Raw genomic sequence first — 22,683 nt, 5'->3', positions numbered from 1 at the left:
TATCTTAGATATTTTCCTGTGTTAAGTGAATAATCTGCCAGTCATATAAATCCTTTTTGATCAATATTAAGGAATAATTGACTCCAAATAAGCCCCTGCATCTTGTTGAAAACTTACTTGAGTTAGTTTCCTTGTTTGAAGTGTAGTAAGACATTTCTATTAGAAACTGGACCAAAAATAGTTGGAAATATTTTGTTTTTGCAGTGTAGACCCGTTGCATTAAATTAAAATTAGCTCAATAATTCCCATCTGCATGATTTAGCATTTTTCTCTTTCTACCAAAAACTGGATGATAAATCTTCAGTTTGGTGTTTTCATAATTCATTATATTTGTTGTTTTTTATTTATTTTGGATATTTAAAATGTCTTACAGTTAGAATTGAATATTGATTAGAATTTAAAGTTCATTGATGCATTATTAGCATTATGTTGAAAATGGTCTCAAAACACCAATATAATCGTTTATCACGATAACCTCTGATAATTTATCGCCTGCTCTGGTTTTCTGCTCGTTGCAATTAAACGTTTTTAATGTTCGGCTTCAGTCGCTCTTGTCAGATTGGAGCGAAGCCTGAATTTAGGGTTCAGTTTGGAGTATTTTTGCCACCGGCAATCATCTCTCCTCAGACGTGGAGCCTCTAATTTCATGAGCTCCACAGCTGGTTCTGTTGGCGGCAGCAAACGGGTTCCATCTGCTGTTTGCTTTTCTGGGTATTTTTAAGCCTCCAGGTCGCCGTATCTGTAAATACTGAAGCTTTTTCTGGAATGCAGCGCAGCTTTAGGGCAGGGGAGACGTTCGTTTACGTTAATCAGATTAATGGTCGTGAGTTTGACACCGGAGCTTATGAGGTCCGGTCCGTCGCGCCTTCCTCCTCCTCCTCCTCCTCTTCACTGGCCTGACCCACTTTTCAATAAAGCATCAAGAATCTCCGTCTGCGCCAGCTTTCTCTCGCCTCAGCCGGCTGATCTCCAGATTGTGACCTGGAATCGGTTCTGATCCTCTTTGCTCTTCTGATCGGCGGTGGTTTAAAAATTACCGTAACAATTATTCCACAGATTCAACATGAAATTGTGTTTCACACTGCAAAACACCAAATGTCGAGTATTTTTGGTCCAGTTTCTTGTTTTTACTTTTTAAATAAGATAAAACTCACTTACAACTAACTTTTTAAGTGTTTTTGCAGTGTATGACAAACTCAAACTCATGTTTCTGCTTTTATTTTTTTCATTACCAACATTTGTTAAAGTGTTGGCTCAACTGTAGGTTAGTAATTACACTGCAAAAACTAAATTTTGCCAAGTATTTTTGTCTAGTTTCCTGTGTAAATATCTTAGTTTTGTCTTATTTCAAATGAACTATCTCACATGCAACTGTTCAGAAAGACACAGGATCTTGTTTTAAGCAAAAATTAAATGTATTAGTTCCACTGGCAGATTATTTCACTTGTAGCAAAACATTTTACCATGTTGAAAGTGAAATAATCTGCCAGTGGCATAAGTACTTTTTTTTGGTCAATATTAAGGAATTATTTACCTAAAACAAGCTCCTATGTTTTGCTCAGAAGTTTCTTCTGAGTTAGTTTTTCTTATTTTAAGTGTGCTAAAATATTGTCACTAGAAACTATCAGGCTGTATCAGGCTCTTGCAGATAAGGTTGTTGCCTTGACGCTCAAATGTTTGTGCAAGTTTCAGAAATTTATTTGTAATTAGTCTTAATTACAAATATTTTGTTTTCTGTGAAATAAAAACAAACTTAAAGGCTAATTTGCTTCACAAAGAGTTGTTAGCCTAGCGTTAGCATGTCTCCTCTTGGTTTTTATACGACTTGTTGATGGACCTTTCATTGATACATCTGCAGAAGTGTGAATATTTATTAACTGTTTTGAATAATCAAACTGTGTGGAAGAACAAAACTGGAGAATTTTATTCCATAATTACGTTGTAAAGTCAAAAACGAAACATTTTCCTTTCAGCATCTCCAGAAAATGCATGAAATTTCATCCATCTCTTTAGATTTCCTGTTTTCCTTTTTGTTTTTTAAAACACTAAATTAAGTTGTATCAATTATAATATTTTAATGTCAGAAGAAAACAAGAATTCAAAATTATAAAACTTTGAATGGGAACTTGGGACTCCAGAAATTTTTTTTTTTTTTTTAAAGTTTCCATGGCAGACAGGATTTAAACTTTGGTTTAATGTCTAAAGTCCTTCATTTGTTTTGGGTTTGATGTGACAGAAACATCCGATGAGTAAACATTTATTCCACAAAAAAACAAACAATTGAGTCTGTTTATCTGCCTTCCTATCAGTTAATCAATACCTTATCAGTTGATAAAGAATCAGATAAATTGAGCGTCTTATTGATATCTAAGGATACAGCTGTGGCCCAATCAAGGATTTTCTGTACTTGATGTGTTTTTGTAGCAAACCAACTTTTAGAGCATTTATGAATGGAAAAACTTTTGCTTAAAAGAAAAAATGTTTTCAGTTTAGAAAATAACACATTTGAGTGTCACTACTTCAGCTTTTGAAGGTTGTTGGTCTCAGATGTTGCAGCAACATGTGACAGTTATTTTAGTTTCTCAGCCAACACAGAGTTTAATTTCATGCAACTTGTTTTCTAATTAAAGAATCTGCAACCTTTACCATCGAAAGAGCCAATTTCCCCCTGGACCAGCTAAATGAAACTCTGGATACATTTTCATATTATTTAGTTTCTTCTTTGTGTTTAAACTGATTCAGAGGTGTGTTTGTTAACCAACCTCAGTGATTCAGTCACGTTTATCGTTCATATTCCACAGATTGCTCATCTGGTTTCTTTGAAAATATTTCAGATTTTCTCTGGAAAATTTCTGAGATCAGGCAGATCAGCGCCTCATTTGTGCTGCTTTCTGTGGGAGGAATCCTCCATGATAAAGGCCAAATTCAAACACCAATCCATGTGTTGGCATGTTTGAACACGTTTTACATGAATAAAGACTGTACGTAGTTTTTATCTGATTCTTCTGCACGAGTTACTGCATCAATGCAGCGTAGCATGGAGGTCCGCCTGTGGTTCTGCTGAGGTGGAGAGGAAACCCAGGCAGCTTTGATCACAGCCTTGATGTCTGTTTTCCTCCAGACTCTAGGATCTTGATTTCAAACTGAAAAGGAAACTTCCTTTTCTTCTGAAAAGAGGATTTTAAACCTAACATGAGCTAGCTAGCTTCGCATGCAGATTGAGGCAAGCAGAGTTGGCTATAGCTTTGAATACAATCTAGTTGAGCACAATAGCTAATCTTAGGTAGCTAGCTTTCAACACAAATTAGCTGATGCCAACAACTACCCAGTGATAGCTAATTTTGCATTACAACTGAAGTCAACAGCTAATCCAAGCTAGCAAGGCTTTGAAAACAAATTGGTGAAGGCCAACAGTTACTCTAAGCCAGTCCACTTTGAATGCAAATGATCTTAGGCAAACAACTGCTTGGAGTTGGCTAGCTTTGAGTACAAACTAGCTTTGAATACAAATTAGCTTCCAATACAAATTAGCTGATGTCAACAACTACCTGGACTTTGTAGTCTAGGTAGTAAAATTAGCTGTTGAACTCGGCTAATTTTAGTAAAAATTAGCCGAATTCAACAGCTAATCTAAACCTAGCTAGTCTTGAATACAAATTAGCTCAAGCAAACAGCTAATCTGATTTTGCCATCTTTGAATACAAATGAGCTGAGGCCAACCATTGAGATGAACTAGCTACACTTTGGTAACAAATTAGCTGAAGCAAAAAAATAATCTGAGTTAGCTATCCAGATCAGATTAGCTGTCGGCCTCGGTTGATTTAAAGTCACCTAAATAAAACCTGCTTGATTAAAAATGAGTGAACAGCAGTCAGTTTAGACTCCCACACCTTTTTAAAAGTCTATAATAGCTCTGATTTGCTCAGTCCTGTTTTTCTTGCTCCCTTTGATTAATTTGCTGTTAATACAAACATACCCACTGTTGCATAATAATAGTTTGTAATGTCTTCCAGTGGTTGTGAATGAGTTTTAACGTTTGATTAGTGACCCACGGTGGAGGCAGTAGCTCATCGTCAGGTTCCAGCACGTTGCAGGGAGAGGTCTCTGCAGCTGTTGGCAAATTTTACACCCATCTGTGGAAAAACACCCACTGGGCCGTGGGTCTGAGATTTACCCTCCGTCTCTGAATGTCAGCCTGAGCTTTTAGGGATAATCTTAGACGTCACATGTCTCCGCAGATACAGACACACCTATGATTGCCCATGAGTCACGGGTTCTCGCTTGTGGTGCCACATTCTTTCTGCTGCCGACTGCTTTTGTTGTCGTAGCAGAACTCATGAGGAGCATCCGCGTTTATTTACAGCCGCCGGCGCTTCGCTCCCTGCAGATCCTCACCAAGGTTACGCTGCTGCACCGAGGCTTGCTCCCTGCACCGACGCGGTTATTTACAGTGAGAGGGAGCGTTGTGAAACAACTGGGAAGTCAAGTTGAGCCTTGCAGAACACAATCTCATGCGAAAACTATTCACCTCAGACAGTAGCTTTAAGAAGAAAGAGAAACAGAAAGACTGGGAGCCTTTGTTGTTTCTATAATTGAGTAAATTGCTCCAGATTATCTTCCTGCACCAACTGAAAATTGGAACTGATCAATTTGAAAGGATTGAAGTCATGACTCTGTTCAGGTAGCTAACTGATGTCGGCCCCGGTTAATTTGTATTCCAAGATAGCTAGCTCATCTTAACCGTTGGCCGTAGATAATTTGATCCTAAAGGGAAATTAAATGTTGTAACTCATATCAATTCAAATTATTTAAAGATTTATTGTAGCTGGCTGTTGGCAGGAAACTGCTCTTGTAACTGTCTGAATTACAGCGACCCTGAAGAAACCTAAGAGTTGGTTTTAGATAATTTGTTTTTAAGGCTAGCTCAGATTAGCGGTTTGTCTTGGCTAATTTGTGTCCAAAGCTTGTCAACAATTATCAAAGCTAATAACAGACATTACATTATGTATCCTCCATACACATCAAATATGTTTATCAGTGTTCCATTATTATGGTTTAAAAGCAACTCTAAATAAATTAATTAAAAAAAAAACTCTGTTTCGGCTGTGTTGTGGTTTTCTGGAGGTTTGGTCCAGATTTGTGGTGCATAGAGGCTGAATGCTGCTTCTGTGTTTTCCTACAGACACAGATATTTACTGAAGCTTAAAGCCACAAGGAAAATGAACAGAAACAGAAATGCTACTTCTTCCAAAAGGATTGTGTTCTGAGCAGGGATTAGATTAGGATTAGCATCAGTCAAAGGCACCAGTGTACCATCATGCAAACAATAAGCTTTGAGAGTCTGTGGTGACGCTCTTCTGATTTTTGCAGAAATTATCAAATACTTAAGATCCCTTTTAAAAATGCCTTTAATGGTTTAAACACCCAATATGCCTCAATATGCATTAGTTACCAAGTTAGTTTTGCTTTATTTCACGTGTATTGAGATGTTTGCATTGGAAAAAAGACCAAAAATGATTTGGTAAGAGTTTGTGTTTTTGCAGTGTGGGTTGCAGCCAATCGGCATCGAGGGAAATTAATGCCGCTCCTTGATTGGCTGCTTTAAAATCCCAACAACTGTTTCAGCATCACAAATTGCATTTTCTTTCTATTATTTTAGATATACTCTACAAAACAAATCCATGAACTTTCTTTAAATAATTTCTCACTCCAGAGAAAAATCCACAAATACTGAACCACAAATGGACGTCTCTCCAAAACAACGGGAAAATTACGCATTACTACCATCTTAACAATAAAAATCTGAACACTGTGGCATAGATTTGTTTTGAAATTATCTTAAGTCCTCTGTTAGAGACACACCATATAAAACATAATCAATATTTTATTTTATTTTTTTCCTCTTTTCAGTAATTTACCACTTTGTTTTTGCCTGTCAAATTAGAAATACATTGAAATTTGTGGTTAAAATGTGACAAGATGTGAAAAAGTTCAACATTGATGCAAGGAACTTTCTAGGAATATTGGATCACAGCAATTTGACAGTTATGTTCACCCTAATTAAGGAGTTTTAAACTGCTTGTATTGATTGGAAAATGACTTTTTTTGGTAAATCTGCTGGTTTGTTTTTGAATTTAGAGCTTTTTGATGGTTTCTTTATGGTGAAACTCCCTACAGGTTGATCTTCTGTTTTAAAGTTGTTCTGTTTAAAGGCTCAGCATTAGAGAGCTCTTCCCAGGTGATGTTGTGCTGCTTTTGAATCTGTGAATCCCTTTCGTTCTGTGCAGTCTCGTGTGCCGCCGCCATCATTCCGTGCTGCAGGGCCGACCCCAACATGTCTTCCAACGGAGACGTCAGCGACCTCGGCAACTCCGACAGCTTCTGGGAGGTACAAATAAAACACATTTAATACCAGGACACATTCCCACTGCCTTGCTTTGCTTTGTTTGTCATGCTAAATTCATATTTTGCACGTTTTTATGCTTCCGTTTGGGTCTCTACTGCGTCTAAAAAAAACAACCTAAGCGCTTAGAAAACTCACTCAGTCATTTAATTGGCAATCAATTAATATTTTTTGGTGTCTTTAAAATGATACGTTTCAAAAACTTGTTAAATCACATTGCCCAGGCACTGTGCCGTTACCTAGCAACCAGAACCCAGCTCTGCTTGTTACCTAGCAACCCAAGCACATTTGGTCAGCTGGTTTTACTGCTGGATGCGCTGTACAATGGCTGCTGGAAAAGACAAGTGTTTTGTTGTTGACATCCAGAAACCCCTTGATGCATTCCTGTTCGTTGTGCAGGAGGCTCCACTTCTGCTTTTCAAAGAAGTACGGTTCTATAATTGGTCATCTGTTTACAGCCACTTTCAGGCGTGAGTGTAAATGTTGAGTTGGAGAGCGTAAAATCTCATGATAGAAGAATGACTTTGTGCAAAATAAAAAAAAAACATGTTTTGCATAAACCATAGACCTATGCTAACCTGTTCAGGGAAGCATTGTGGGTCACCCTTAGCTTCTGAGCTAAAGGCACTGGGTTTTGCGTAAACTGTGGCTTCCTTATGTGATTTTATTTCTGTGTCTTTGTGCTTCTGCAGCCGGGTAACTATAAAAGGACGGTGAAGCGGATCGATGACGGCCACCGGCTGTGCAACGAGCTCGTTAGCTGCTTCCAGGAGAGAGCCAAGATTGAGAAGAGCTATGCTCTTCAGCTGAGCGACTGGTCCAAAAGGTGGAGGGGCATCGTTGAAAAAGGTCCGTCATCTCAGTAGCAATGATGAGTTTGTAGTTCTAGATGTCAGAAAACTGGGAGTTTAGTTCCAGTAATGTGCTAATAGCAGGGCTAAATTTTAGCTTAGCTCTTTTTGCTAACTTTGCTTTCCCTAACTTAAATTTTTCCTGATAGTCATCACATTGTTTCTAATTTGATACATTTCTTAAAATGATTTTACTTTATTTTAGAACTGTGCAGAACAGTTTGTATTGTTGGGATTTTTACTGTTTTCTCCACTGTTGGCTCAATGAGACTATGGATCTATTAATACATTTGAAAATAAGACTATTTGTGTAGTTTAGTGATACAGATCACACTTTTTTAATGTAACTATGGTGTTGTAAAGAAGTGAATGGGAATGTTTTTCAAGAGTTGTAGTTATTCACTCACAGCCTTACAGTTACCTATTAAAGAAGCAATACTTTTTATTGTCAGTATTATCATAAGTATACCACAAAATATTGTGATGAAACTTTAAATCCATATCACCAGTGCTTTAGCGTTAGCTTATGCTAAATGCTGTGTTGGTGTAGCGCTTTAATGCTAGCAAAGCTTATATTTAGTGCTTTAGGGTTAAAACAGCTAATGTTATAGTTAACAATGTCCACCACTAATTAATGGAAACTTTTACCTCCTTTGTTCAGAATTGCACAAAAAGTCAAACCGTTAGCTTAGCGGTTTTTCCTCCAACAGGCCCTCAGTACGGGACTCTGGAGAAAGCGTGGCACGCCTTCATGCAGGCGGCCGACCGCCTCAGCGAGCTGCACATGGAGCTGCGGGAGCGGCTAGCGGGCGAGGACAGCGAGAAAGTCCGCGACTGGCAGAAGGACGCTTTCCACAAGCAGATGATGGGAGGCTTCAGGGAGACGAAGGACGCAGACGACGGGTTCAGGAAAGCTCAGAAACCCTGGGTCCGCAAGCTGAAAGAGGTGCTTCTGTCTGTCCACCCGTCCTTTCATCCATCTGTCCATCAATCCTTCTTTCTATTCCTATTGTACAGTCCCTCTGTTACTTCCCATCCATTCATGACTGGTTCCTTCCATTTATACTCTAAAAATAGAATCTCTAGAAAACGATTAATCATTTTAATCATGATTAATCGATAGTTGAAATCAACTAATTTAGTAATCGATTAGTTAACGGGAGTATACAGACTCAAAAAAGGGGCATTTGCTGAAAAAACGACACACTCAGAGCAGTAATTAAGCCAAAAATCTACTAAAAAAAATTAGATTTTACATTTAAAAGGAAAAAAACTTTGTCTGTAAATATGTTTCACCCAGAACTATTCTAGTGGCAGATTTAGCTTCACCTGGTTCAAGTTCTGTTAACAAATTCTCTACGAAGCACATTTTCCTATCAAATTATGAATTAGTTAACCTGAAAAATAATCACCAGATCAGTCCTACACTGTAATGAACCAGGAAGAGTTGAGTTTTTCACGTTAGAAGTACTTTTTAGCTGGAGATTCATTCTTTGCTGCAAATTATCAAGTGTTCACTAAAGAAATGCTATGTTGTTGCATTTCAGGTAACAAAATTTTTATTTTCTCATTTAAAATGATGAAAAGCATCTTTTACATGAGTTTGCATGAAAGCTGCACAATTAATCGAAAATCAAATCTGTGTGCGTCAAGGTGGAGTCCAGTAAGAAAAGCTACCATCAGGCCAAGAAGGAGGAGTGGACGGCCATTTCCAGGGAAACGCATGCCAAGGCTGACCCGTCCAAATCCCAGGAGGAAGTCCGCAAATTCACGGTCCGGACCGAGCGCTGCAACCAAGAGGCTGAGAAGGTACAAAACTGAAACACACACGAATCCTTTTTACTCTGCTCTAGTCAAACTTCAGTCCAGAAAGTCTGGTCCGTTTGGGGAGGTGTGAACACGTAACCAACCAGAACTCTGGTCCAAACCTCGGTGTCACTTTGGTTGAATTAAACTCGTGTGGTTTGAATTTATACGTGAACGCCAAGCAGACCAGAGGCTGCTCCAAAAACAGGAAGTGGACTACAGTGCAGAGCATTCTGGGTAAAAACAACCAAAGCAAACATGCTAGCTTAGCGCTAGCGGGAGAAATGACAAAAGAGAATTCCTATAACCTTTTTGTCATTGACCATATAATTGATCAATTTAATATTTCTAAACTAAATTTGCTTAATGGAAACACACCAGTTTAGAGAGAACTCGTTTCTGGTGCTGTGATATGTTTTTTATTTATTTATTTATTCATTTTTTGCTCACATTGAAATTTCACATTATTGCCATTTAAACTCTTTTTTTGCACATAATCAACAATCAGATGTTTCATCTGTCACAAACCATGAAGATGACAGGAAGTAGTTGGAGGATTGTGGCGCTGCATGTTTTTTAATAACTTACTATGTGAACACACCTCTTCACGCTGGATTTTAATTGTTTTCTTTATTTAATTTAAGCACTGCAATTGCAAATTTGTGTTTATTGACAAAGTTTTGCACTCATTTGCTAGTGTCTTCATTTCATCAGTGGTTCTTGGTGCAGTGCCCCCACAGGCGAGGAGGAGAACCAGTGTTTCAAATGGTTTGGTTGGTTTGACTCAGAAAATGTAGCAAATGTTGCAATTTTGGTCCCCAATTGAACCGACTCTACCGGACTACCAGGTGTGAAACCACCCTTAGCATCCCGGGAGGAGCTCCAGTTGTCCCAGTCAGGGTGTGCCATTGAGTCCAGTAAAATGCATCTGCCTGTGTCTCTGCCTTTAAAACATGACTGGGCTTGTATCGCCTTCGTTTCGGCTCGGGACAAACCCGACAGCGGGACGGAGAAGCTGAAGAGAGGAAAGAATCTGAGAAATCTGGGATGAATTCAGACTCAGCTTGGTGACACTTTCCCTCATCCAGATGTCACTTATTTATTCTGAAGCTAAATCACAAATGACTGAATAAAATTTTAAATATAGCAGTAAGAACGGAAGAGTTTCGGTCTGTGAGCCACCACACCTACAGCCCGATAAAATGAAACTTTCAGGATAACTCAGGTTGTTTACATAACGTTTGTGGTTTCTGGCAGCATGAGGGGAATTACAAATCCTTAACTGCATCTTTTCTCTGAGGAACTCGTTAAAGAGGCTTTTTAAAACCTGAGTGGCTTTTAAAATAGACTGATTGAACCACAATACTTCCCATGACAGCCGCAATAAAATAAAACGGTAATTAGAAACATCTGATCACCCTGGGTGGAAGAAAACAAATGGACCACAAAATGAAGGGATGCACAATATTTGGTCCAGATCTTCAAATTACATTTATTATTAGATATATTTTGTGTTTCCAATGGAAATGAAGGTTTCATAAATCTATTAGTTTTGAAGAATCTATGGAATGATCTAGTCGAGTCAAAGTATTTTAGATGTTGAACTAAAGCTGATCAAATGGACCCAAAAAATTTTGAAACGGAACCCATCATGTAAATGTTTTGCATGTTTTTGTCTTCAATTTATGTGCTTAAAAAAAACAGTTGGCAATAAGTTGATGTTTTTTGGTGTCTGGAAGATGAACCATTTCAAAAAGTTCCTGGCTGTTGAGATAGCCAGCAACCCCAGCGGAACACAGCTCCGTTACCTAGCAACCCCAGCGGAACACAGCTCCGTTACCTAGCAACCCCAGCGGAACACAGCTCCGTTACCTAGCAACCCCAGCGGAACACAGCTCCGTTACCTAGCAACCCTTGTGGATCTCCAGCACATTTGACCAGCTTTTGTTCAGAAACCACTTGCAGGATTCTTGTTGATTGTGAAGGAGATTCTACTTATGCTTTTCAAAGATGTACGGTTGTATAATTGCGCATCTGTTTGCAGCCATTTTTATTTTTGAGTGTTAACGTTGAGTTGGGGGTCGTGGCCAGCAGCAGTTTGAGTTTAAAGTGACAAAAGGCCGTAAAAAGGCTCATTCTGAAAGAATTGTAATGTAATGAACGTGTTTTATATAGACCACAGACCTATCCTCACCTGTACAAGGAAGTATAATACATCACCTTTAAATAGGGCTGGGCCAATAAATCAATAACAATATAGACACATGATCAATATCAACACATCTGCTAGAATATTCAATGAATTCTTGAATCACTGCTTTCTGGGAGATGTAGGCAGAGGAAAGACTTTAGCGGCTCAACCTCTCAGCTAGCTAAGCTGTGTTGGTGGAATCAACTAACTCACTCATCCTTTGGTTACCTAGCAACTCACTCATCCTTTGGTTACCTAGCAACAACCTGTTGAGTAACTGGCGCAGCAGCAGTTTAAGTTTCTCCACCAATCCTCATAACTTGCTTAAAACTTAACGGTGTGGAGTAAAAACTGTGGACAAAACAAAATCTGTTTGGAATTATTTCAGATTTTTAAAACAAAAAACTAATAAATAATTGATAATGACTGATGTAAAACATTTATATTGTTTGGTTTTTGTCCAAAAATTTGCGTTGAAATAGTGTATTCAATTTTAAATTATTATTATTTTTTTTATTTTGCAATGTGCAGGAATAAAAAGGTTTTCCATCACCTTAGGTGGTGTTTGGTGGCTCAGAATGACAGTGCTGTGATTATTCAGACATTTTCAGCCTGAGGAAGTGTTTGTGTTTGTTTTGTAGGCGAAGGAGCGCTACGCTAAGGCCCTGGAGGAGCTGAACCGCTGCAATCCTCGCTACATGGAGGACATGGAGCAGGTGTTCGACCTCACGCAGGAGGCAGAACGGAAGAGACTGCGCTTCTTCAAAGACGTCCTGCTGGACATCCACACGCACCTCGACCTGTCCGCTAAAGACAGGTGGGAAGACTTTCACTTCCTCTGGGGAGAAACGTGAAAAAGTGATGGCAGCTGACTCAGATCGAAGGCATGCAGCTGCTGGTGCATGTGGGAACATGTGTGTATGTACACAGAGGTTAATACAAAACCTGAACCGTCGTCCATTAACTGTTGACCTCTGGTTTTATTTAAACAAGCTCAAGTTGCCATGGTAAAGTCCGAGTAAACGGGACAAAATAACTTTAAAGTAGCTTCACAAACTACATATTTTCAACAAAGTGTCTGGTTCTGCTTCTAATGTCTTTAATCTTGATACATTTTTAAATTTCTCTGGAGTTGTTTTCTGATGCTCCCTCCCAGCTTCAACTCTTTGGATTTAATCAGAAAATTTCTGAAGCAGCTGCATTTATTTTAAAAATTTTAACCAAAACATAAAGGCCTTTCTGCTGCCCCCTACTGCTCTGCTTGAGCATTTATTTTTCAGACCGTTTCAGATTAAAGTGTGGCTAACTTTAAATTATTGGGGTCACAACTCAAACAAAATGGATTTTAAATTACATTTCTTTAGTTTATATGAATCTGCAAAAAAAAAAGTCAAGTGAAAGTAATTAATATGGTTTCTTAAGCTACAATCATATGCTTTGAGATTAATTTTTAATGTTTTTTTTCAAATTTATTTGGAGTTTTTGGTTAAAAAATTTGTCTAAACTGATTACAATTTAAATCCTAGTTTTACAAGACAAACAGTTTTAAAGTTAAACTTCCTCAGTTAGCATGTGCTACATAGATGTTCAGTCTTATAACTTTCTCAGAGTAATTAACCAGTAACACTTTCTAAAATCAGAGGTATTAGAAACATATTTTGCAAAATAAAACTCAAACTTGATCATCAGGGATTTGGATAATTTAAAAAAAAATATTAAAATTAAATAGAACAACTCAAAAGTTGTGAAAATATTGAATAAAAACAACAAATCTGGAAAAAAACCTTAATCTTTTATTAAGACTTTATAAAAGTGCAAAGAGACAAGAACTTGGTTCAGACTAATCTCATGAAGGACTTTATTGTGATGGTTTTAACCAACAGCTTTAAGAACCTGCACCAGGATCTGGGTCAGACCATACGGGCGGCTAACGATACTGAAGACCTGCGGTGGTGGAGGAACACCCACGGACCGGGGATGAGCATGAACTGGCCCCAGTTTGAGGTGTGGAAACGCACACACACTCATTCAGAACCATGAAAAATAGAAATGCAAATAAGTGATCAACTTGCAACTATTTTTTTTTTCGATCAATGGTTTATTAGATTAAAATTAGTTCCAATCGATTCACTAATAACATCCGCTTAGACTTTATGTTAATGTTGTAGTTTGGCCTCCATCCACCAGAGGGCGCCGCTGGTCATCCTGATTAGCAGAGCCGTCGATACAGAAACAAATATGGCGGCCAAATTAGAACGGAGAAGAAAAACGGTCTGAACAGAGTTTGGTGTGGGACTAGAAAAACACTTTATTCGGTTTTATTTTGAAATATAAACACTCCACAAGCTGTTTAAGTAAAATTTTATTTTAATAGCGCTTTATTCAGATGAACTGCATGAAGGGGAGCAGTAATTTTTCAATAAAAACTACTGATGTGCTACGAAGGCGAGTGTGTTGACAGAATAGCAGAAGAGATAACGAAAAAAATGTAACATGACTGAAAAAAGTTTCAACATTCCTTCATATCTGTCTTTTAATGGGGGATTAAGTCTTTAATTTTTCTATTCAGGTGCCTATTGATTACTGTTTTATCATATTTTGTAAATGTATCCTGACACAAAATAATATTTAATTATTAGTTTTTATTTAGCATAATTTAAAAGAAAAAAATGTAGCCCTTTTATTTTATGGAAAGGCTATCGGCGCCCCTGATGCGCCGATAGCGCATCAGGGGCGCCTGATGCGCTAACGGCGAAAACTCAAATTCTTAAAATATCTGCTTATCAATTAATCCTTAGCCAATCAGTAAGATGAATAAACTTCAACTCATCCCTGGAGGAGAAACGTTTAAACTAGCGGTTCAGTAGTTATTTATGAACCGGGTCACCTCTGGAGCTCTAAATCAATAACTCCCCGTTTGTAAACTGAATGTAAATAAGGAAAAAAGTTCTGCGTCAACTCGATCCAGAGTCCAGTGTGCGTCTGTGTGCAGCAGGCTGAATATTAAACAGATTTGCAGTGAATGCCTGGTTTTATAGTGGAGAGCAGTGAGTGGGGTCAGGAATGTCACTCACACACACGCACACGCACACACACACTTTCAGATTTATTAATCCTTCTGTGAAAATCTGCAGATTTCACCTCATTTCTGCAAACATTACAGCACAAAGCCAGAAACTCCTTACAGACAGCTAACAAATCCTGCATGTATTTTTCATAATAATCCTCCTTAAAGGATTTTCTCCTGTATTTGTTCCCAACTTGTGGGCAGTGTAACATTACTCTTCCTCCTTTGTGTTTGAGGTGATTTGCAGTTTTGGTTGTTACAGTACATCAGGGATATGGTGACCTGGATTCCTGCCTTTCAGCCTCCACACCTCCTACTGTGGGTGTATTAGAACGACAGTGTCTCATTTCAGAGAAACAAATGAAGCTGAAATGCTCAGAAATGATTGCGTTTCTTCCAGTCTGTTTCTCTGCATTCGAGACACTCAAAGGGAAGATTGTAGATTACTGAAAGTGCAGCATAAAGCTAAATATACTGTCTGGGTGTCATCTGGATCTGAGGACGGAAAGTATAAACAAACATGGCTGATGCTGCCTTCTAATTTTCCAAGAAAAGACAGTTTGTTTCTTAAACACACTTTCGACTTGTTTGAAAAATATACTTATTTATTTCTAACAAAAATATAAACAAAATAACAAAAAATGTCTTAGAACTTAGATCTAAACAAAAGTTAACTTAATCTAATATTACAAATGAAACGACATGGTTAAAAATTATTATTGCCATCATGGCAGACATTTGATGAGCAAGAAACGTCTCCACCACTGACTATGTTCTTAAAAGCAACAATTCCAATACAAAAATAAAATTAAGTACAGGTTTTGGTTTCAGACTAACTTAATTATATTCTAACTGCCTAAAGAAAATACTAAATAGCTGGAACTTATGATTTACAGAAAATTCAACATAAATGGCCACATTTGCAGCTTCAAATTTGTGCCAGTAGCTCTAGAAAAATATTGACGACTAATTCAAAATCTTTTACAACATAGATGTAAGTGAAAGTTAATTTAATCTGATCTTACAAGTTCAAAATGTGGTAAAAAAAAAAAATCTGTTGTCGTACCGGACATTTAACAAACAAAAAACATGTCCAGAGGGAGAAGTTGGCAGGGAGAGACGCATCTCTGTCCTCAGAGGAATCTCCCAGTGTTCCCACAGTGCCGCCGCCACGCAGACAGAGGCCCATTGTTCACAAAACACTCACACACACTCCAACAGCCTTGCATTTAGATCACTAGGAACATTTTTCTTTATCCAACCTCACCTCCATCTGCCTGGAAGTCAGATGTTTAAGCCTAAAGCTGCTCTGATGTTTTCAGGAAATATTTTTCTGACTTTAAAATTTACGTTTTGCTCGTTTTTCTTATACGAACATTTCAGTCTCAACTGCTTCTAAAAGAACAAACTAAACACATAAAAAGGGGGGGGGGAATCCATCTGTTTTTTTTTTGTTTTTTTTTGCAGTACATGGTTTTCTTCACACTTCTGTGAATTTCCGTGGCAGCCATCTTAGTAGGCAGTTGCTATGACGACAATAAACAAGCAAGCTTAGATCTACCTCTCGCTCCTATCCAACTATTCTAACCTGCATAATAGGTCACCTTTAAATGTTATTCTTGTACCTGTAGGCACATTTAGTTCATTGCACACACCTCCTTTAGTTTCCCAGAGACAATGAAAACGGCAGTAACTTCATCCAGAGCTGCTCTTTCTGCACCCTGTCATTATAATGGGCGTGCACGTTTGCTGTCTGTCATCAGAGACGTGGATCTCTTCTGTTTAGCTTTGATTCCTGTTTAGAGTGAGAATACAGAATTTAGTCATTTTGTTTTTATTTGTAATCTTCTTTTTACTTCTCCTCAGGTTCAGCTTGGTTATAAATCTGCTTTCTTGTTCCTTGTGCAGTTTTTGGCTTTTCTGCATAATAAATTAAACATTTGGACTAAAGTGTGAAGTAAAGAAGTTATTTTACGTTTCAAACATAAAAATCAGGTAAAACGATTAATAATTACCTGACAGATTTTTTTTTGTGTTTTTTTGCAGGAGTGGTCTCCAGATTCAAGCCGCTCCATCAGCAGGAAGGAGCGAGGAGGAAACTCGGAGGAGAACGTCGTCACCCTCACCAACATCGTGTCGTCCGGTGGAGGAGACGCTCCGCCCAGTCCAATCGCTATGGAAACGGGCAGGTAGGAAAATCAAGTGAAGTCTGGTTGAAAAAACAGAAATCTGCAATAGTTTATAAAAACTCCAAATTTATCATTTGGTGGAACTGATCTGTGATGTGGCAGCAAATCGTGGCTCAGCATGATGCTGCCATTTCCAGGGAATCATGTAAACATCTGAACTGTAAATCACTCTGTCACTTAAAATCCAGAATGAAGTGAAATTATCCTTTACAGCACAACAAGAACTCTCCACTCAAATAAAATATTATTAAAAATATATATAAATATCATGGCTTACCCCAGTGTATTATAAGCCTGGCAGCCCGCCATGCTTTATCAGCCCCCCGCCAGGCCAAGTGTTGCTTTTTTTTTATTAGAAAAATTAATAATAAAAAAATATATACATATATATATTTTTAAGTTAAAGTCAGATTGCAAGCGTCTCTGTTGCTCTGACCGTTTCACTGGCGGAGCAAATTTATTCCTAAATGATAGTTTATGCATTAAAAGCCAGGAGAGCGGACCAATCACAGCTGGCGCATTGAAGCCCGCGCTGCTGCTGCTTTACGCCAGATTTTTTATTTAACCACTAAACATTTTTATGCAATACATGAAAAGATGCAAAGAAACAAAATAAATTTCTTGTTTTTAAGTAAGAAATGTAATATTTTATTGCCTAAAATGAAATAATATAACATTTGTTTAGAGAACCCTTATTCATTTATAGCAAAGAACGCATCTGGAGCTTATAAATATGAAAAGTTCAGTCCTGTTGGCCTGACTAAACAGGCTGATCTGCTGATTATTATTAGGATTAATAATTTATTAACAGTTTAATAATTGGATAGCAAAAGATGTTTGTTGTTTTTACAGCATTTGAACCAGGTGAAGATAAAACCGTCACTTGAGTTCTGGGTAGAACATATTTACAAAGAATGTTTTTCATCTTACATGAAAATATATGTATTTGTTTTACGGTAATTTAAATAACAGAAAATTTCCTTTTTTGAGTCTGTATACTCTAGTTAACGATTGATTGATTACTAAATAAGTTGGACTGATTAATCGTTGCAGTCCTAATGAGAGCGAAGCAGCTGTAATAGTTTATGTGAATTGAGTGAAGGTTTAGTTTCCAGTTTTGCCTCTTTTCCCTCATTTTAAAGCTCAACCCTCAACATGTTGGGATCAGCTTGCAGGAAGTCTCTGCAGTGGATTTCTCTCTCTGTTACAGTCGGCGTAGTTGGAGCTGCTGATCTCCAGGAAGGTGTGAATCAGTCTGAGGTTGGATTTAATTCACTGTTTGCTAATAAACTGCCTGTTAAAACGGATCCAAACTGGGAGTTTTTATAGAGTTTTCCCACTTCGTTTTAAGGAGCTCAGCTTTACGTCCTCCCCGTTGGATTTAAGAGTCGGTTGTAGCTGCTGTTGTTGTTGTGTAAAGTTTTAAAACGACGTGTTTCTGTGGGCTGTTTAGTCCAGACGTGAAGAGAAGTCTACAATTATCCCTGAGCGTCCTGTGGGCGTGTGAGAGAGCTTGCTCCTGTTAAACCTCCCGGCCTCCCTGCGGAGGTTTTTAAACCAACAAACAGCGTCTAATGAGAAGCTGCAAAGCCGAGTCTGTGTCCATGTTCTGCTCCTGCTGGGAGAAGCTGCCTCGCTTTTTTAGGATACAGATTCGAGTTGGAGATGTCCGATGTTGAATTTAAGAGCTCTGAATGTTAGGAGACTAGTGCTGTCAGTCGTTTACAAAATTTAACCAGATTAACCACACTCTGATGCTGTGAGTAATCATTATTAATCACTTTGGCTAACTTGTACAGTGCATACTAAATAAAAATCTGGTTGGGCACCAGATAAAAATCTGCTTGCTCCAACCTGTATAGAAAGAGGTCAAATTTAGTCAAGCTTGTTGCAATCTGAACTCGTGTAGAGTAAAATTTAAACTATTTGATAGGCTAAAATCATGTTGAAACTAATTTCAGTTTCCACGGTCTGAACCTTTAAAACTACCAGTTTTTTCGCAGGAAGTTTGTGTTGCAGCTTCAGAGCTGCAGGTAAACTCTGGATCTGGAGTTTTTCATGGATTCTCTGCTTGACGTTTGTAGTTTTTGTCTCTTGGTGTCGTCCAGGGTGAAGGATTACTCATCGGACTGGTCAGACGAGGAGAGTCCCAAGAAGGCTTTGGCGGTGAACGGCGTCGGGGAGGCGAAGGAGGAGGAAGAGGATGAGCAGGCGGAGGGCGTGGCGGTGAGAGCGCTGTACGATTACACGGGCCAGGAGGCGGACGAGCTCAGCTTTAAAGCAGGTATGAACCCAATTACACCACAGAGACTAATCTACAGACGGAGTTCTCAACAAACGTTAATGAGTTAACCTTTTTTTGGTGTCTGGAAAATGAGCTGTTACCTAGCAACCCGAGCTGAGTTCCAGCACGTTTGGTCAGCTGCTTTTGCCGCTTTATGTGCTTTACAATGGCTGCTGGAAAAGACAAGTGTTTTGTTGCGGACTCACCACCCAGAAACCACTTGCTGCATTCTTGTTGGTTGTGCAGGAGACTCCACTTCTGCTTTTCAAAGATGTATGGTTGTATAATTGCACATCTGTTTGAAGCCATTTTTACATGGGAGTGTAAATGTTGAGTTGGTTAAGCCTATTTGGATTTAAAGTGACAGGACACCCTAAAACGTCTCATTCTTTCCTTTTCCTTCAGGCGATGAGCTGATGAAGCTCGGTGAGGAAGATGAGCAGGGCTGGTGTAAAGGACGGCTGAGGAGCGGCCAGATTGGCCTTTATCCCGCCAACTACGTCCAGGTCATCGCTTCCTGATGGCCCCAACCCCTCTGGTCAACTGAGCCAATCAGAAAGCTGCACACCACCCACCAGGAACAAGTGGAGGCTTTCCGTACTGACCGGAGGAAAATGATTCCTGCGGTTCTGAAAGTCTGTCTTTGTCATCGGAAAGAGAACAGAACTATAATATCTGCCAGCTGTCATTCAACTCCAGCAGGAAAATAAGTTTCTGATCAGATCATTAAACCTGTAAAAGAGGATAATCAATCAGCAAGAGATGCATCCAAAACTGGATTTTTCTTTTACGTTTAGTTGTATTGGATCATTTCTACCAATTTAGAAGAAAACATAAGTCAATGGTACAGCTTGAAGTTAATTAGCTTAGCTTAAACCATGCTAAGCCCCTCTGCTGAGAAGCTTTAATTAGCAAATGTTCCCATTTCCACACATGCTCAACATGCCTGTATTATTTTTTTCCTCTATTAGCCAAAGTTTTCTTGAAACCAGCACCTAGTGGCCATCAGTGGTACTGCATGTTCAAGATCTTCCTTTTAAAAGGGAAAATTAGGATTTTTTTAAATTTGTGACAATGTTGTCAGTCAGTATTTTGCTTATAAGAGGTTGTAGCCAGAACAATATTGATTTAGAGAATTGAGATAAAACCTTGTGTAAATAGAAAAATAAAACGTACCATGCTAACTATGATGAAGCTAACTTTGATGAAGCATTTGCTGGAAATGTTACGTGTTGGTTAAATACCTGAACTCCGCTCAGGTCCAGCTGTTGGCTTGACTTTCTTTTTAGCTTCCAAAAGACGTAAAACATTAAAATTTCTGATATCTACAAAATGTAAGATATTGATTACTGGTAACTAGCTCACAGGACCCCATTAAAAAAAAACTGAGGATAATTTCCTTCTAAATGAAAAGCCAAACTACAGACTGTCTCTCAGTGCCTTAGATGAAGAGGCCAGAAATGTGCATCGCTGCCCTGCTGGTTGACTTGTGGAACTACATCCTATAAATCCACAACTCCGCTTCTTATTTTATATTTTTTTTAAAAATGAGGTAAATAAACAATTCTTTTGTTACACTGACCTTCCAAACTGTAAATGTGCAGGGGCGGCCCTGTGTTTGACTGTGGAACTACATCCTTTAAACGAACAGCGCCGCCCTTCAGTTTGGCCAAAGAATTGCATATTTAAATTTCTGCTGTTGAACGGACAGAAGAAAAAAACATTTATTTGGACTCCTGAACATAAATTAGACTTCATTTTAGTTTTTCTGGTTATTCTGAGTTTTGGATGCAACATTTTCTTTGTTTTTTTAAAAGAATTATTGTAATAAGAGATTTGTTCATATTAACTAATGGATAAATTGTTGCCACTTCTTTCTTAGATTTTTTTTTTTAATATTGTTTATTTCCTTTTAACTTCTTCCAGTTTCTTTTTAAAGTCTGTTTGGCTGTGAACACAACAGTTTGACCTCAGTCTCATGAAATAAGCCTAGATTTTGCTATGATTTTTATTTTTGTTTTCTTGGGATTTGGTTTTCTTGTTTTAAGTTCTTGTTTGTTTCTGAGGAGAGTTTTCTCCGTCCTGCTGATCTGAGCGTAGCTACAGCTAACCTGCATACGTGTTTAAATGCTAATAAGAGATTTAATGTTTAAAGTTACACTGCACGCACCTGTAGCATGTACAGCTTCAAGTGGGAGAAATAAACAGAGCTTGAAACTTTTCAGACTCTGTTGTCAAAAGTTTGTTTTTGTTGTTTTCACCACAAACATTTAAGTATTTTCATTTCATTTTATGTGACAGAGGAACACAGTGATGCATAGATGTGAATTTGAAGAATAAGGATTCAGCATTTTGAGCTTTCATAGCTAAATATTTGCAAAGTGTGGCAGTTATTTATATTGACCCAGATTTTGGCTCCTATTTCAAAACGTTTGGGTGCCTTTTTAATTTTATTAAAATCAACAATATACTTTCTTTTTTGTATAAAACAGATTTAAAAATTGGAGATGCAAAACAAATCAAACATTTATTTGATTAAAATTGATATTAGTGGTTCTAGTTGCTCCAAAATGAAGATGAATGCAAAAACCTTAATATTTAATATGACCTGTAACTTTTGTAAAATGTATCTGTTAAGAAAAAAAAAAAACCTAAAAGGTGAAAAAGTATCCATCTTCATTAACCAATCATGAAGCTAGTAGGTCTGGGGGGGGCCGCCCAACATCCTTCACAGGACCGCAAATGGGCCACGGACCGCACATTGGACACCCCTGTACTAACACTTTTTTTACTCTGATGGCTTTTATTTAAGTTGATAAATCCTTAATTTTGATGAAAAGTAAAACTGAGTTTTAATGTCTGAAACTGATATTTAATTATGTCTAATTCTGTAATTTCAGAAGCTTTTGATTAGTTGTGAGTAATTTTACTAACTGGGAAGTTATAATTATTTGTGTTCCAGACCAGATTTGCTGGACTTCGTCTCGTGTCCCGCTGGCATTTGTTGCTCAGTTATAATCTCACAGAGGAAAAAGACGAGTTTTAATAGTTTTTAACAATTTGAGATGAATCAAAGGATTATTCTCGATACAACGTTGGTGCATTCGGCAGATATTTTTATTTAACCACTTAAGCTTATGTTATAGAATATTAGAAATGCTTACAAAAATACAAATAAATTCCTCATAAGTTCAGAAAATTAACATTTTATTGCAACAACAGCAATCCTTTAGTGAAAGCTTGATAATTTATATCAAATGATGCAACTGTAGCTAAAAATATACTTTTACCATCAACATGTCAAATGCAGTGATTATTTATAGAATTAACTCTTTAATAATGGCATAGCCAAAGTTTTTTTTTTCCCTTAATTTATTTTACATAATTTGAACCAGGTGAAGCTAAAGCTGGCACTGGAATTATTTTATTTTTAATCTTAAATGTATATATTTTAGTACAGTTTTGCCTGAGGTTCTTCTAGCAAATGTTTTGACTCTTTCAAACTTATTTGTTCTAGAACATTTTTGATTAATCACAATTTTTTTTCTCTATATTTTTTTTACTGTAAAAATATTTTCTGGGAAATTTCTTAAATCTCAAAATTTCTAGGATTTTTTTAAAGCAAACTTTTGACTCAGTCAAATTTAGTTTTTCTAACATTTTTCAAATTAAACTCAATTTCTGGGGGTTTTCTAGCAAATGTTTGACTTTTCAGTCTAATTATTTTTTAAATTCCTCAATTTATTTTTTTTTTTTTTCAGAAAAAGATTTTTCCAAATTTCTGATTTTGTTTGGCTGAACTCTACTCTCTGTTTTTCATCTACGATGGCGTCGTGCATTCTAGACACACTAATGTAGTTTCACTAATTATACAAGATGTTTGAGGCAAATA

At 37.7% G+C, this 22,683-nt stretch overlaps 1 protein-coding gene across 2 annotated transcripts in view; it reads left to right on the top strand.

Moving 5' to 3' along the window:
* Positions 1 to 21,015, top strand: part of pacsin3 (protein kinase C and casein kinase substrate in neurons 3) — a 29,002-nt gene extending 7,987 nt beyond the window's left edge. For both annotated transcript variants that reach the window (XM_088004475.1, XM_088004476.1), the window contains 9 exons: positions 6,288 to 6,388; positions 7,096 to 7,252; positions 7,965 to 8,200; positions 8,908 to 9,063; positions 11,893 to 12,068; positions 13,135 to 13,255; positions 16,365 to 16,507; positions 18,616 to 18,791; positions 19,197 to 21,015. In XM_088004475.1, the coding sequence (XP_087860601.1) occupies positions 6,335 to 6,388; positions 7,096 to 7,252; positions 7,965 to 8,200; positions 8,908 to 9,063; positions 11,893 to 12,068; positions 13,135 to 13,255; positions 16,365 to 16,507; positions 18,616 to 18,791; positions 19,197 to 19,312 (1,335 nt within the window). In that variant the 5' untranslated portion in view covers positions 6,288 to 6,334 and the 3' untranslated portion in view covers positions 19,313 to 21,015. The remainder of the gene's footprint in view (positions 1 to 6,287; positions 6,389 to 7,095; positions 7,253 to 7,964; positions 8,201 to 8,907; positions 9,064 to 11,892; positions 12,069 to 13,134; positions 13,256 to 16,364; positions 16,508 to 18,615; positions 18,792 to 19,196) is intronic.
* Positions 21,016 to 22,683: the final 1,668 nt, after the last annotated feature.

The sequence above is a fragment of the Poecilia mexicana genome, unplaced genomic scaffold (genome assembly GCF_051168715.1).
Source record: "Poecilia mexicana isolate PSO_F unplaced genomic scaffold, ASM5116871v1 scaffold_3, whole genome shotgun sequence".
In the NCBI taxonomy this organism is placed as follows: domain Eukaryota; kingdom Metazoa; phylum Chordata; class Actinopteri; order Cyprinodontiformes; family Poeciliidae; genus Poecilia; species Poecilia mexicana.
The sequence above is the reverse complement of the archived record's forward strand: the minus strand, read 5'-3'. Positions and strand labels throughout refer to the sequence as shown.